The sequence below is a fragment of the Pristiophorus japonicus genome, chromosome 5 (genome assembly GCF_044704955.1).
Source record: "Pristiophorus japonicus isolate sPriJap1 chromosome 5, sPriJap1.hap1, whole genome shotgun sequence".
Lineage (NCBI taxonomy): Eukaryota > Metazoa > Chordata > Chondrichthyes > Pristiophoridae > Pristiophorus > Pristiophorus japonicus.
The window spans coordinates 276,604,671-276,618,516 of NC_091981.1; the positions used below are offsets into that span (position 1 = coordinate 276,604,671).

Below are 13,846 nucleotides of genomic sequence, written 5' to 3' on the forward strand. Positions count from 1 at the left end.
CAGCATCACCCCAAAAATCTCTTGTCTCAAGTGTGTTTGGGCAATGAGATTTTTCACACTTGAGATTTCACAGACTAGCAAGTAATGTGCATTTCATTTCTGGTTTCAGGTTCAGAAGCTAGGCGGAGTGAGGTTAAAGTGGAGCCAACCTTTGGAAATATGGGCTCAACTATGTTTTTTGGAAATCAATTTGCACAGTCCCAAAATGGACCTAAAATTGGTTTTGTGTCTGTAGCACTTACACTGACTCCGACAGCAGCTGAGGTGAGACTTTGCCATTTTTTATATAACCATCTAAGATTTGTTGAAATATTTTGAGAGTATTTGCTGTTTTATGCTTTTCGGAATGGTACACTTTATACGACCCCTAGCCACACCCAAAATAATGCCCCTTCCTCGACATCAAGCATTAATTTTGTTTGCCGAGTTTTAAAATTGTTTTAAAGTATTGAAGCAGAGAGCACATTTCCCTATCTCTATCAGTGTTGTACCTGATCTTCAATGACTTAGGATGATTAAATTTAAAAAAAAATATCCAATGCCCAATATGAATATTATGCAATAGGTACAAAGTCTAATGCACCTATTTATAAATATATATTTTTTAACTTTAGGATATTAATGGTGTTGTCGCAGCAGTGGCCGACCTCCTGCGTGTTAAAGTTCCCAACAGTTATGAGGTCAGCAGTGGACCTGACCCACCTTCAATGCCTTTGATTAATGCTTACAAATTTAACCAAGCTTTGGAAAGCAGACATTCACTAATGGCTCAAGGCTCCCACCCTGGGTTTACCGGCCCCATCAAGATTATGAGGCCTGTTGGGCCGACAGGCCTCCCGTATATGATTCCTCCCAGTGGTAAGTTTGTTTTATTTAATCTTCTGCCATAGCTAATGCTGTTGTTAACGTGCCTGTTTTCTCCACCGGTGCTGTGTGTTTCCAGCATTTTGTTTTAGATTTCTGTTATTTGCAGTTTTTTGTGTTTTGTTTAAATCTGCACGGAGAAATGGTTTATGAAATTATTGAAAAAGTATTTATTAGCATATACTACCATCCGCTTGAGTTTTGTCTTTTAAAAAAGATGAACAACTCTCAATCTTGCGCTGACTGTATCTAATCTTCACAGAAAAGGTGCATAACTGAGGAAGATAAGGGAACAATTTAACTACGAGTTTCTGTAATAATGGTATCCAGATTATAGCATTTCATCTTCAAATAAAAATCCATTTAATGGTTATAAAATTTTCAGAAATTCATTAAAAGTTAGTTAGATTTAGAGATTTTACAGCAGGGATAGTATATTTAAAAAATACACTAAAATATATCGGTTTTGAAATAAAGTCTCAACTCTTAATGAACACGACAAGTTCAGAATGTGATTGTGAATGCTAGGGAAATCGTTTTTATTTTAGTAGCCCTGACATGTGCTATTTTGTTAACCAATTAGCACTGATCTGTCCCCCCCTGTAACAGGCGCAGTGGCACTCAAAGCAGATAATCGAGCAGTCATGAACAGCTCGACCAGCTCTAAACCTCAGTGGTGTCGTCATTGTGATGTGGTGGTGCTTGGCAATGGTGTACGGAAGACAGTCACTGATCTCCCATATAACAAGCAGGTATTTTATGTAGCCAGTAATATTTACTGCAAAATTATCTGCACAAACTTTAAATCTTACACTCATTATTAATTGGTCAGATTAATTAATGCTTTAACTTTACAGAATTTAGAGAAAATTACAGAATTGTGGACTTGGATAAAAATTGCTTCATTTTTGGTTAAATTTGCTTTTGGTGAGGGCCCTTTGAAGAATACTGTGTAAATGTGTTTATCAAAACTATCAATACAGTAACATGGCAATATAATATCGGAGCACAATTTACTGTGGTGCAATTTAAAAAGTGGTTAACTGTTGTAGCACGACCATATAATACGAAATTGGCTAAGTGACAGCAAACAGAGAGTAGTAGAGAACGGTTGTTTTTCAGACTGGAGGAAGATACACAGTGGTGTTCCCCAGAGATCGGTTCTGGGACAACTGCTTTTCTTGATATATATTGACTTGGATGTGGGTGTACAGGACACAATTTAAAAATTTGCAAATGAGACAAAACTTAGAAGTATATTGAACAGTGAGGAGGAGAGTGATAGAAGTCAGGAAGACATAGACAGGCTGGTGAAATGGATGGAAACGTGGCAGCTGAAATTTAACGCAGAAAAATGTGAAGTGATGCATTTTGGTAGAAAGAATGAGAGGACATATAAACTAAATGGTACAATCCTAAAGGGGGAGCACAAACAGAAAGACCTGGTGGTATGTGTGCACAAATCATTGAAGGTGGCAGGGCAGGTTGAGAAAGCAGTTTAAAAAGGCTTATAGGATCCTGGGCTTCATAAATAGCGGTATATAGTACAAAAGTGTGGAAAGTTTGATGAACTTGTATAAAACATTGGTTCCCAACTGGGAGTATTGTGTCCAATTCTGGGCACCACACTTTAGGAAGAATATGAAGGCCTTAGAGAAGGTGGAGAAAAGATTTACGAAAATGATTCCATGAATTAGGAACTTCAGTGACATTGATAGACTGGAGAAGCTGGGGTTGTTCTCCTTGGAGCAGAGGAGATTTGATAGAGGTGCTCAAAATCATGAGGGGTCTGGACAGAGTAGTTCGAGGAGTAACTGTTCCCATTGGCGGAAGGGTCGAGAACCAGAGGACACAGATTTAAAGTGATTGGCAAAAGAACCAAAGGCGACACAAGAAAAACTTTTTGATGCAGCGAGTGGTTAGGATCTGGAAAGCACTGCCTGAAAGGGTGGTGGAGGCAGACTCAATTTTATCTTTGAAAAGGGAGCTGGATAAGTATCTGAAGGAAAAAAAATTGCTGGGCTACGGGGAAAGGGCAGGGGAGTGGGACTAGCTGAGAGTCGGCATGGGCCACTTTCTGTGCTGTAACCATTCTAAGATTCTGTTCTATAATAGAATAATGTAACAAAGGTATTGATGCATCAAAGTCTCCTGCGACAGTACAATGGCTCGGGTGACTACACATTAATAGAATGTCACTATTATAATCACTATGGATTTTTTTTTTGCACTTCCTAGTTGCTAATGGTCTAACCCAGGTGGTTTATGCTGGATGTAATACTCTCTTACAGCGAGCATTGACATCAGTAGAGTTTGTTGGCATGTCTCTCCATCACTTGATGTGCATTCAATTGGTTTTGGATTGGCATTTTGAAAGAAATACCTATATCAAGCTTTGGTTCTGTGATCGTGCCAGTAGGAAATTAATTAATTTCGACCTGCATTCCATCTACCAGCCGAATAATTCAGTCTTAATCTAGGCTTAGACAAGCAGACATCCATCCAAATAACAAACTATGATCATCAGATCACAACCAGTGAAGACTTGCTGCACTAGTCGGAAAATGGTAACGGGGAAAATTAGGTGACGTAAGTTTGAATATAGAAAGATACTCTCATCCGCTTATCAGAGATGAAAGCCTGGGATCTGATTGAAGCTGATTGATGGGCTTTAAGGAATGATGGAATCGGCTGCCAACTTCAGATCGAACACTAGTGTTTCACTTCGAAAGAGGACAATCACATGCCACACCTTTGTGACTAAGGCAGGGCTCAAACACTGAAATTCAAGGTCAAGTATCAAAAAATTCTACTGAAATGTATCTATCAATCTAGCTGCAACTACTTAATTTATCTCTTCTCTACTTTCATTCTGACCCTGCAGCTGTACTGCACTACAATAAGGGAGTCAAGGGTTATGGGGAGCGGGCAGGGAAGTGGAGTTGAGGCCAAGATCAGATCAGCCATGATCTTATTGAATGGTGGAGCAGGTTCGAGGGGCCAAATGGCCTGCTCCCTGCTCCTATTTCTTATGATCTTATCGAATATGAATATATCAATCCTAAATTTGCTAAATAAATAAAAGTACTAATGGTGACATTCCCTTTTTCAGTCTAGCAAATATATTCTTTGGCAGTGAAACACTGGAACACTCTAATTGTCAGCTTCATTAATGGTGTGATGCTGTCATTTTTTTTTGAAAGCCAATTTGCAATGCATATAACAATGTTATAGCTCCATAGTACCTTGTCTCATTTAAAGCGCATAAATTTAAAATAATCCTGTACAACATCAAAGCCTGCTTGCCATTTGTGTGCCGATTACTGTTTTGATCGTTTGCTTCAGTTTTGACAGCAAGTCTTCATTCTTCTGATAATTCATAGTCACTTGGGGGCACATTTCTACACGTTTCTGTCCGAGCACCATCTTAAATCTTTTATTTCTTCCCTTAGGATTCAAGAGACGGAGCAGGCAAAACAGAGGCTGATATTGTCTTCTGTAGTAATAGTTGCTTTGTGCAGTATGCAATGGCCACGCAAGCAAAAACTCCCGAGTCAAAGGTAAGATTCAGCAAAGAGTGTTTTTGGAATGGGGAGCAATTTAAAAATTAAACCTGCATAAGGGCAAAGTTTGGTTGGCAGCTTTCAAATCGTAGACCAGCCCTAAATGTACAAAGATAAAATTGCAATTGTAATACCTGTGTAATACTAAAATAAATGTTAAGATGATATGGGTACATTTAAGTGGGCCAGAAAAGCAGAAAATCATAATTGACAAATATTGGCTTTAAAAAAAATGTAGATAAGAGGATTTCATAATGCAAATGTACACGGTTGACTCTTTTCTATTTCGTAGCCATAGTGAGGAGAACCATGAACAGTGCATGTTATTCTGCTGTACACTGAATTCCAGTGGTGGGTAGTATAATTGATTGATTTAACATCATGTCAAAGTTAGTGACATTTTAAAAGAGTGTTCCACTAATCCTTTGCATCAGTTTTTTTTTACAAATTATGGTGGAAGTAAGGATGTAGTTGTATTGGAGGGGCAATATGGAACCATTTTTGGAAAAAAAAATATTGTTGAAAAAGAATTGGTTCTGAAAAAATGGCAGAATTTAAGGTAAGTCACTTGGCTCTGACGGCATGTACTTAGGCTCTGGAGGAATTCCGAGAGTAAATTAGTAATGACTATGATCACAATTATTCATTCCTCATTATACAAATTGCATCAGAGCACTCTGTTCAAGAAGAAACAGAGCTCATATAAACGAGGAAAATAAACGGCTATCAAAAGGGAATTGGATAAGTACAGAATGGCTACAGGGAAAGGCCGGAGGAGTGGGACTAACTGAAATGCTCCTGCAGAGAGCTGGCATGGGCTGAATGGCCTCTTTCTGTGCTATAACCATTCTAGGATTCTATTGTTAGTTGTGGGCGAGTTCTCAAAATGAGTTAAGATTAGTGAGCATTTAGTAAAAAGCATGAGACAATCCAGCCCAGCTAACACAGCAAGGCCTGTTGGAATCCGCAATCTTGATCAACATCAAACATAGACCTCTCCAGTTTATTGGCGCAAGTTTATTGGTCTTGGAGTGGTTGGCAGTAGGAGGCAGCAAGGGAAGTTGCCATATGGATGGTATGTGTGGGGTGGGGTGGGGTTGGGGGGAGGGGAGTGGGAGAAAGAGTGAGAACAGCCTTTTCATGCCATTAAAAGGAGAGGTTTTTTTAATTGCTTGCATTCTAAGTGGCAGGAATTTCATACTTTTGGACAAACTACCTGATCCCATTTTTGTAAAAGTTAGTGGGCTTATCAACAATCAACTTTAGATAAAAATGATTCAGTTGAGGTTAATTGCTATCTGCAGGTTGCATAACTTGTTAACATTATTATTTTTACATCAAAAGGAGCTTTGTAGTCACTTCCAGTTTAGTCCTATCCCATAGACGACAACAAAAACAACTGTGATCACTGAAGTAGCACAATTAACAGCAGGACATCACCAGGCACTTCACAACTTTAGAGAACTTCAGACACTATTGGCATTGAGTGACGTAGAAACTTCCAAAGTTGAAAGTCATTCCCTTTTTATTTTAGAATAAAATTTATAAGACATGAATTTCCTTATGGAATTCATGTCAAGAAGCTCTCCATTTCTTTGTGTGTTTTGTCTGTATGCTTTTCAGAACTACATACTGTGAAATGCTCCACACCAGTTTCATAACTCATGTTTACGACCATGCTGCTTGGTTTCAAGTTGCTTGAAATGATGCGTGTGGAGCATTTACATGCATGACACAATAAACATGCACGTGAGTTAGCAGGGAGGGGGAGGAATGCACAAGAAGCTGGACTCGGAGAAGTGGAAAATTCAGGAGGTGGCTTGTAGGGTTGTTCATAAGAATGCTAGATTTTTTTTTAATGGTTTAATGCTTTTATCTTTTTTAGATTTGCATAAATATATGTGACTCAAATGTGTTTTTAAAAAAAATAAATTTTTGATCGCATTCAGAAATCCAAAGATTTTACAAAGCAGTATTAAATAATGTTGGTTTTAAATCTGAAATTACTCTCAATAGCTTGCACCCATCTTATGGAAGATCCATCATTGTTCTTGCTAGATCCAGGATGCAATAAAATGATCGTAAAACTCAAATAGTCTTTTCTTTTAAAACAGCAGGAAGTTGCAGCTGTAGTGGCAGGGGAGCCAGCCAAAGATGTGACGAGAAACACATTCCATCACTACAACAACAACACCTCCTCTTTAGATGTCCATCGCCTTCCACGGATTCAGGAGAATGCAGTGTCTCCAACGACTCCAGCTGTTTATTTCCCTCCTTCCAACCTGCAGGTCCTCAAACAAGAGCCAAAGCCAGAAGATCTCAAGGTGACAGTGAAACTGAAGCCGAGGCCAAGGTCTCTGCAGGGGGTTCTGGATGATCACCGTCCAGCAGTTAAAAGGTGGAAAGGGATGAAGTGGAAAAAGTGGAGCGTTCAAATAGTGGTTCCTAAAGGGCATTTAAGGTTGGCGTCTGAAGAGGAGATAGATCAACTTCTAAAGAAACTCGGGACATCGCTAAAGCCTGAACCCATGCCCCGAGACTTTAGAAGATGTTGCTTATGTCACGAAGAAGGTGATGGAACGACCGATGGGGCCGCAAGGCTCCTGAACCTTGATCTGGACCTCTGGGTCCATTTGAATTGTGCCCTTTGGTCCACAGAGGTATATGAGACACAAGCTGGCGCCTTGATTAATGTGGAGATGGCTTTGAGACGGGGTCTTTCTATGAAATGTGTTTACTGTCATAAAATGGGAGCCACTGGTACATGTCACCGGATAAGATGCACCAATATTTATCACTTTACCTGTGCCAGTAAAGCCCAATGTATGTTTTTTAAGGACAAGACTATGCTCTGCTCCATGCATAAACCAAAGGGACCCCATGAGCAAGAGTTGACTTATTTTGCTGTCTTTAGGAGGGTCTACGTACAACGGGACGAGGTGAAACAAGTTGCCAGCATTGTACAGCGAGGAGAACGCAACCACACATTTCGTGTTGGAGGCCTAATTTTCCATTCCATTGGACAACTTCTCCCACAGCAGATGCAATCTTTCCACAGTTCTATAGCGCTGTACCCGGTTGGCTATGAGGCAAGCCGCTTTTACTGGAGCATGCGTTACTCTAGCAAACGCAGTCGGTATCTCTGCTCCATTGAAGAGAAAGACAATGTTCCAGAGTTTGTGGTCCGAGTCATTGAGCAAGGCCATGAGGATCTGGTCTTAACAGGAAGTTCTCCAAAAGGTAAGGGAAAAAATTATTTTTAAGAGCATATCATCAGCCTTTTCAGACTGGATGATATTTTAATTAAACTCCTGCAAAATTTTCTACAAATTTCTAATAAGCGAAGGCCCCTATTTTCGCCATGATTGTGTGCAGTTTTTTGGCGTCACATCCTCAGTTTCCAATTTTCACCAACGTTTGTACGCTGGCGCGGATCATGTGCGGCAGTTAAAACATTTTTGGCAGAGACACAAGTGAAAACGGGCTCGGGCGCTGTTTTTGTGCAGTTACACGATTTTGGCTGTCCACTTTTTTTCAGCACGGCGCAGTGCCAAAAAGCCCCGGGGGAAAAAACCTTCTGTGAACTTAATCAAATCGGCACGGTGCACAAAAGGACATTGGGGCCTGGCAAAAGAAGACAAAATGAAGTACAAATGCATGGATTTTTTTTTTGATCGGGTACTCTCAAAATAACTCAAAGTAATTTCCGATTTTTTTTTTGGAGCGAGACATTTTAATAAACAAATGTATACGTTTTTCAGAGGGAAATGAAATAACTTTGCTGGGTTTTTTTATCCCCAAATTGCGATACTCCACCCCAACACAATCGTTGCTGGCTGGGCTCCAGGCACAGGTCGGGGAAGTGCCAGCCAGGCAGGGGCGCGGGCTCGGCCAGACACAAGCACCAGAGCCCGGGTTTCTTTTGAAGCCGAACATAGAGTTGTTGTGCTTGTGTCCAGCTGAGCTTGCGATCCTGCCCAGCCGACACTACTTCGACCTGTGATAGAGTTCGGTCAGCATCCGAAATGGAATGTTTTGTGCACAACAGCAAGCTAGAAATGACCATTTGCACAGGTGACCTAAGGGAATCACTGTAAAAACAAACGCGTGTGCCGATCAGGGAGTGGTCCGATCCTGGGCGTCACCCAGCCTTGTGGAGCAAAACGGAGAGGAATGGTGTCAGTGATTTAAGTATTTATCTGCATAATAACAATAATAATGGGTACGATTTGTGCCTGAGGAGTAACATTTGAATCACTTTTTCTTTCCTATTTGAGTAAAGTCAAGTAAAGGAGGGAGCCTGTGTCATATCCTGGGTCTTGTGTAACGAGAGAGGGGGGTAATTAACAATCTGATCATGCAGGGTCTCTTGGGGAAGAGTGACCATAATATGGTAGAATTCTTCATTAAGATGGAGAGTGACACAGTTAATTCAGAGACTAGGGACCTGAACTTAAAGAAAGGAAACTTCGATGTTAAAAAAGGAAGGAGAGAGAAAACAGAGAATTATAGACCGGTCAGCCTGACATCGGTAATGGGTAAAATGATGGAATCAATTATTAAGGATGTCATAGCAGCGCATTTGGAAAGAGGTGACATGATAGGGCCAAGTCAGCATGGATTTGTGAAAGGGAAATCATGCTTGACACATCATCTGGAATTTTTTGAGGATGTTTCCAGTAGAGTGGACAAGGGAGAACCAGTTGATGATGTGTATTTGGACTTGAGTAAATGGGTACTTTTCAGAATGCAGGCAGTGACTAGTAGGGTACCACAAGGTTCTGTGCTGGGGCCCCAGCTGTTTACATTGTACATTAATGATTTAGACGAGGGAATTAAATGTAGTATCTCCAAATTTGCGGATGACACTAAGTTGGGTGGCAGTGTGAGCTGCGAGGAGGATGTTATGAGGCTGCAGAGTGACTTGGATAGGTTAGGTGAGTGGGCAAATGCATGACAGATGAAGTATAATGTGGATAAATGTGAGGTTATCCACTTTGGTGGTAAAAACAGAGAGACAGACTATTATCTGAATGGTGACAGATTAGGAAAAGGGGAGGTGCAACGAGACCTGGGGGTCATGGTACATCAGTCATTGAAGGTTGGCATGCAGGTCCAGCAGCCGGTGAAGAAAGCAAATAGCATGTTGGCCTTCATAGCGAGGGGATTTGTGTACAGGGGCAGGGAGGTGTTACTATAGTTGTACAGGGCCTTGGTGAGGCCACACCTGGAGTATTGTGTACAGTTTTGGTCTCCTAACTTGAGGAAGGCCATTCTTGCTATTGAGGGAGTGCAGCGAAGGTTCACCAGACTGATTCCCGGGATGGCGGGACTGACATATCAAGAAAGACTGAATCAACTGGGCTTGTATTCATTGGAGTTGAGAAGAATGAGAGGGGATCTCATAGAAACATTTAAAATTCTGACGGGTTTAGACAAGTTAGATGCAGGAAGAATGTTCCCAATGTTGGGGAAGTGCAGAACCAGGGGTCACAGTCTAAGGATAAGGGGTAAGCCATTTAGGACCGAGATGCGGAGGAACTTCTTCACCCAGAGAGTGGTGAACCTGTGGAATTCTCTACCACAGAACGTTGTTGAGGCCAATTCACTAAATATATTCAAAAAGGAGTTAGATGTAGTCCTTACTACTAGGGGGATCAAGGGGTATGGCGAGAAAGCAGGAATGGGGTACTGAAGTTGCATGTTCAGCCATGAACTCATTGAATGGCGTTGCAGGCTCGAAGGGCCGAATGGCCTACTCTGGCATCTATTTTCAATGTTTCTATGAGACGTGAATTGGCTAGGATAGACTGGCAAATGATACTTAAAGGGTTGACGTTGGATAGGCAATGGCAGACACTTCAAGATCACATGGATGAACTACAACAATTGTACATCCCTGTGTGGCATAAGAATAAAAAAGGGAAGGTGGCTCAACCGTGGCTAACTAGGGAAATTAGGGAAAGTGTTAAATCCAAGGAAGAGCCATATAAATTGGCTAGAAAAAGCAGCCAACCTGAGGACTGGGAGAAATTTAGCATTCAGCAGAGAAGGACTAAGGGTTTAATTAGGAGGGGGAAAATCGAGTATGCGAGTAAGCTTGCAGGGAACATAAAAACTGACTGCAAAAGTTTCTATAGATATGTGAAGAGAAAAAGATTAGTGAAGACTAATGTAGGTTCCTTGCAGTCACAATCAGGTGAATTCGTAATGGGGAACAAGGAAATGGCAGACCAATTGAACAAATACTTTGGTTCTGTCTTCACTAAGGAAGAAACGAATAACTTCCTGAAAATACTAGGGGACAGAGGGTCTAGCGAGAAGGGGGAACTGAGAGAGATCCTTATTAGTCAGGAAATGGTGTTGGGGACATTGAAGGGACTGAAGGCCGATAAATCCCCAGGGCCTGATAGTCTACATCCCAGAGTACATAAGGAAATGGCCCTAGAAATAGTAGATGCATTGGTGGTCATTTTCCAACATTCCATAGACTTTGGATCAGTTCCTATGGTTTGAAGGGTAGCTAATGTAACCCCACTTTTTAAAAAAGGAGGGAGAGAGAAAACAGGGAATTATAGACCTGTTCGCCTGACATCAGTAGTGGGGAAAATGTTGGAATCAATTATTAAAGATGTAATAGCGCATTTGGAAAGCAGTGACAGAATCCGTCCAAGTCAGCATGGATTTATGAAAGGGAAATCGTGCTTGACATATAAGAACATAAGAACATAAGAATTAGGAACAGGAGTAGGCCATCTAGCCCCTTGAGCCTGCTCCGCCATTCAATAAGATCATGGCTGATCTGGTCGTGGACTCAGCTCCACTTACCCGCCCTCTCCCCGTAACCCTTAATTCCCTTATTGCTTAAAAATCTATCTATCTTTGACTTGAAAACATTCAATGAGCCAGCCTCAACTGCTTCCTTGGGCAGAGAATTCCACAGATTCACAACCCTCTGGGAGAAGAAATTCTTTCTCAACTCGATTTTAAATTGTCTCCTCCGTATTTTGAGGCTGTGCCCCCTAGTTCTAGTCTCCCCGACCAATGGAAACAACCTCTCTGCCTCTATCTTGTCTATCCCTTTCATGATTTTAAATGTTTCTATAAGATCACCCCTCATCCTTCTGAACTCCAAGAAGTAAAGACCCAGTCTACTCAATCTATCATCATCAAGGTAACCCCCTCATTTCTGGAATCAGCCTAGTGAATCATCTCTGTACTCCTTCCAAAGCTAGTATATCCTTCCTTAAGTAAGGTGACCAAAACTGCACGCAGTACTCCAGGTGTGGGCTTACCAATACCTTATACAGTTGCAACAACACCTCCCTGCTTTTGTACTCCATCCCTTTCGCAATGAAGGCCAACATTCCATTTGCCTTCCTGATTACCTGCTGTACCTGCAAACTAACCTTTTGGGATTCATGCACAAGGACCCCCAGGTCCCTCTGCACCACAGCATGTTGTAATTTCTCACCATTCAAATAATATTCCCTTTTACTGTTTTTTTTCCCAAGGTGGATGACCTCACACTTTCCGACATTGTATTCCATCTGCCAAACCTTAGCCCATTCGCTTAACCTATCCAAATCTCCTTGCAGCCTCTCTGAGTCCTCTACACAACCCGCTTTCCCACTAATCTTAATGTCATCTACAAATTTTGTTGCACTACACTCTGTCCCCTCTTCTAGGTCATCTATGTATATTGTAAACAGTTGTGGTCCCAGCACTGATCCCTGTGGCACACCACTAACCACTGATTTCCAACCGGAAAAGGATTCATTTATCCCGACTCTCTGCTTTCTGTTCGCCAGCCAATTCTCTATCCATGCTAATACATTTCCTCTGACTCCGCGTACCTTTATCTACTGCAGTAACCTTTTGTGTGGCACCTTATCGAATGCCTTTTGGAAATCTAAATGCACCACATCCATCGGTGCACCTCTATCCACCATGCTCGTTATATCCTCAAAGAATTCCAGTAAGTTAGTTAAACATGATTTCCCTTTCATGAATCCATGCTGCGTCTGCTTGATTGCACTATTCCTATCCAGATGACCCGCTATTTCTTCCTTAATGATAGTTTCAAGCATTTCACATATCTTGTGGAGTTTTTTGAGGATGTAACTAGTTGAGTGGACAAGGGAGAACCAGTGGATGTGGTGTATTTAGACTTTCAAAAGGCTTTTGACAAGATCCCACACAAGAGATTAGTGTGCAAAATTAAGGCACATGGGTATTGGGAGTAATGTATTGACGTGGATAGAGAAGTGGTTGGCAGACAGGAAGCCAAGAGTGGGAATAAACGGGTCTTTTTCAGAATGGCAGGCAGTGACTAGTGGGGTGCCGCAGGTTTCAGTGCTGGGACCCCAGCTATTTACAATATACATTAATGATTTAGTTGAAGGAATTGAGTGTAATATCTCCAAGTTTGCAGATGACACTAAGCTGGGTGGCAGTGTGAGCTGTGAGGAGGATGCTAGGAGGCTGCAGGGGGACTTGGACAGGTTCGGTGAATGGGCAAATGCATAGCAGATGCCGTATAATGCAGATAAGTGTGAGGTTATCCACTTTGGTTGCAAAAACAGGAAGGCAGATTATTATCTGAATGGTGGCAGATTAGGAAAAGGGAAGGTGCAACGAGATTTGGGTGTCATGGTACATCAGTCATTGAAGGTAGGCATGCAGGTACAGCAGGCAGTAAAGAAGGCAAATGGCATGCTGGCCTTCATAGCGAGGTGATTTGAGTGTAGGAGCAGGGAGGTCTTGCTGCAGTTGTACAGGGCCTTGCTGAGACCACACCTTGAGTATTGTGTGCAGTTTTGGTCTCCTAATCTGAGGGAGGACATTCTTGCTATTGAGGGAGTGCAGCGAAGATTCATCAAACTGATTCCTGGGATGGCAGGATTGACACATGAAGAAAGACTGGATCGACTAGGCTTATATTCACTGGAATTTAGAAGAAAGAGAGGGGATCTCATAGAAACATATAAAATTCTGACGGGAGTGGACAGGTTAGATGCAGGAAGAATGTTCCCGATATTGGGGAAGTCCAGAACCAGGGGTCACAGTCTAAGGATAAGAGGTAAGCCATTTAGGACCGAGATGAGGAGAAACTTCTTCACCCAGAGAGTGGTGAACCTGTGGAATTCTCTACCCCAGAAAGTTGTTGAGGCCAATTCACTAAATATATTCAAAAAGGAATTAGATGTAGTCCTTACTACTAGGGGGATCAAGGGGTATAGCGAGAAAGCAGGAATGGGGTACTGAAGTTGCATGTTCAGCCATGACCTCATTGAATGGCGGTGCAGGCTCGAAGGGCCGAATGACCTACTCCTGCACCTATTTTCTATGTTTCTACAGCAACATCATTCCAATGTTGAGCCATTATAGCAGGTGTTACCTTTTTTTTGCTTCTCTCC

The 13,846-nt window shown here is 41.7% G+C and overlaps 1 protein-coding gene across 1 annotated transcript in view; it reads left to right on the forward strand.

Moving 5' to 3' along the window:
- Positions 1–13,846, forward strand: part of kmt2ca (lysine (K)-specific methyltransferase 2Ca) — a 420,190-nt gene that overhangs the window by 378,902 nt on the left and 27,442 nt on the right. The window contains exons 51-55 of the mRNA XM_070881651.1: positions 110–264; positions 615–858; positions 1,474–1,616; positions 4,317–4,424; positions 6,542–7,667. Of these exons, the coding sequence (XP_070737752.1) occupies positions 110–264; positions 615–858; positions 1,474–1,616; positions 4,317–4,424; positions 6,542–7,667 (1,776 nt within the window). The remainder of the gene's footprint in view (positions 1–109; positions 265–614; positions 859–1,473; positions 1,617–4,316; positions 4,425–6,541; positions 7,668–13,846) is intronic.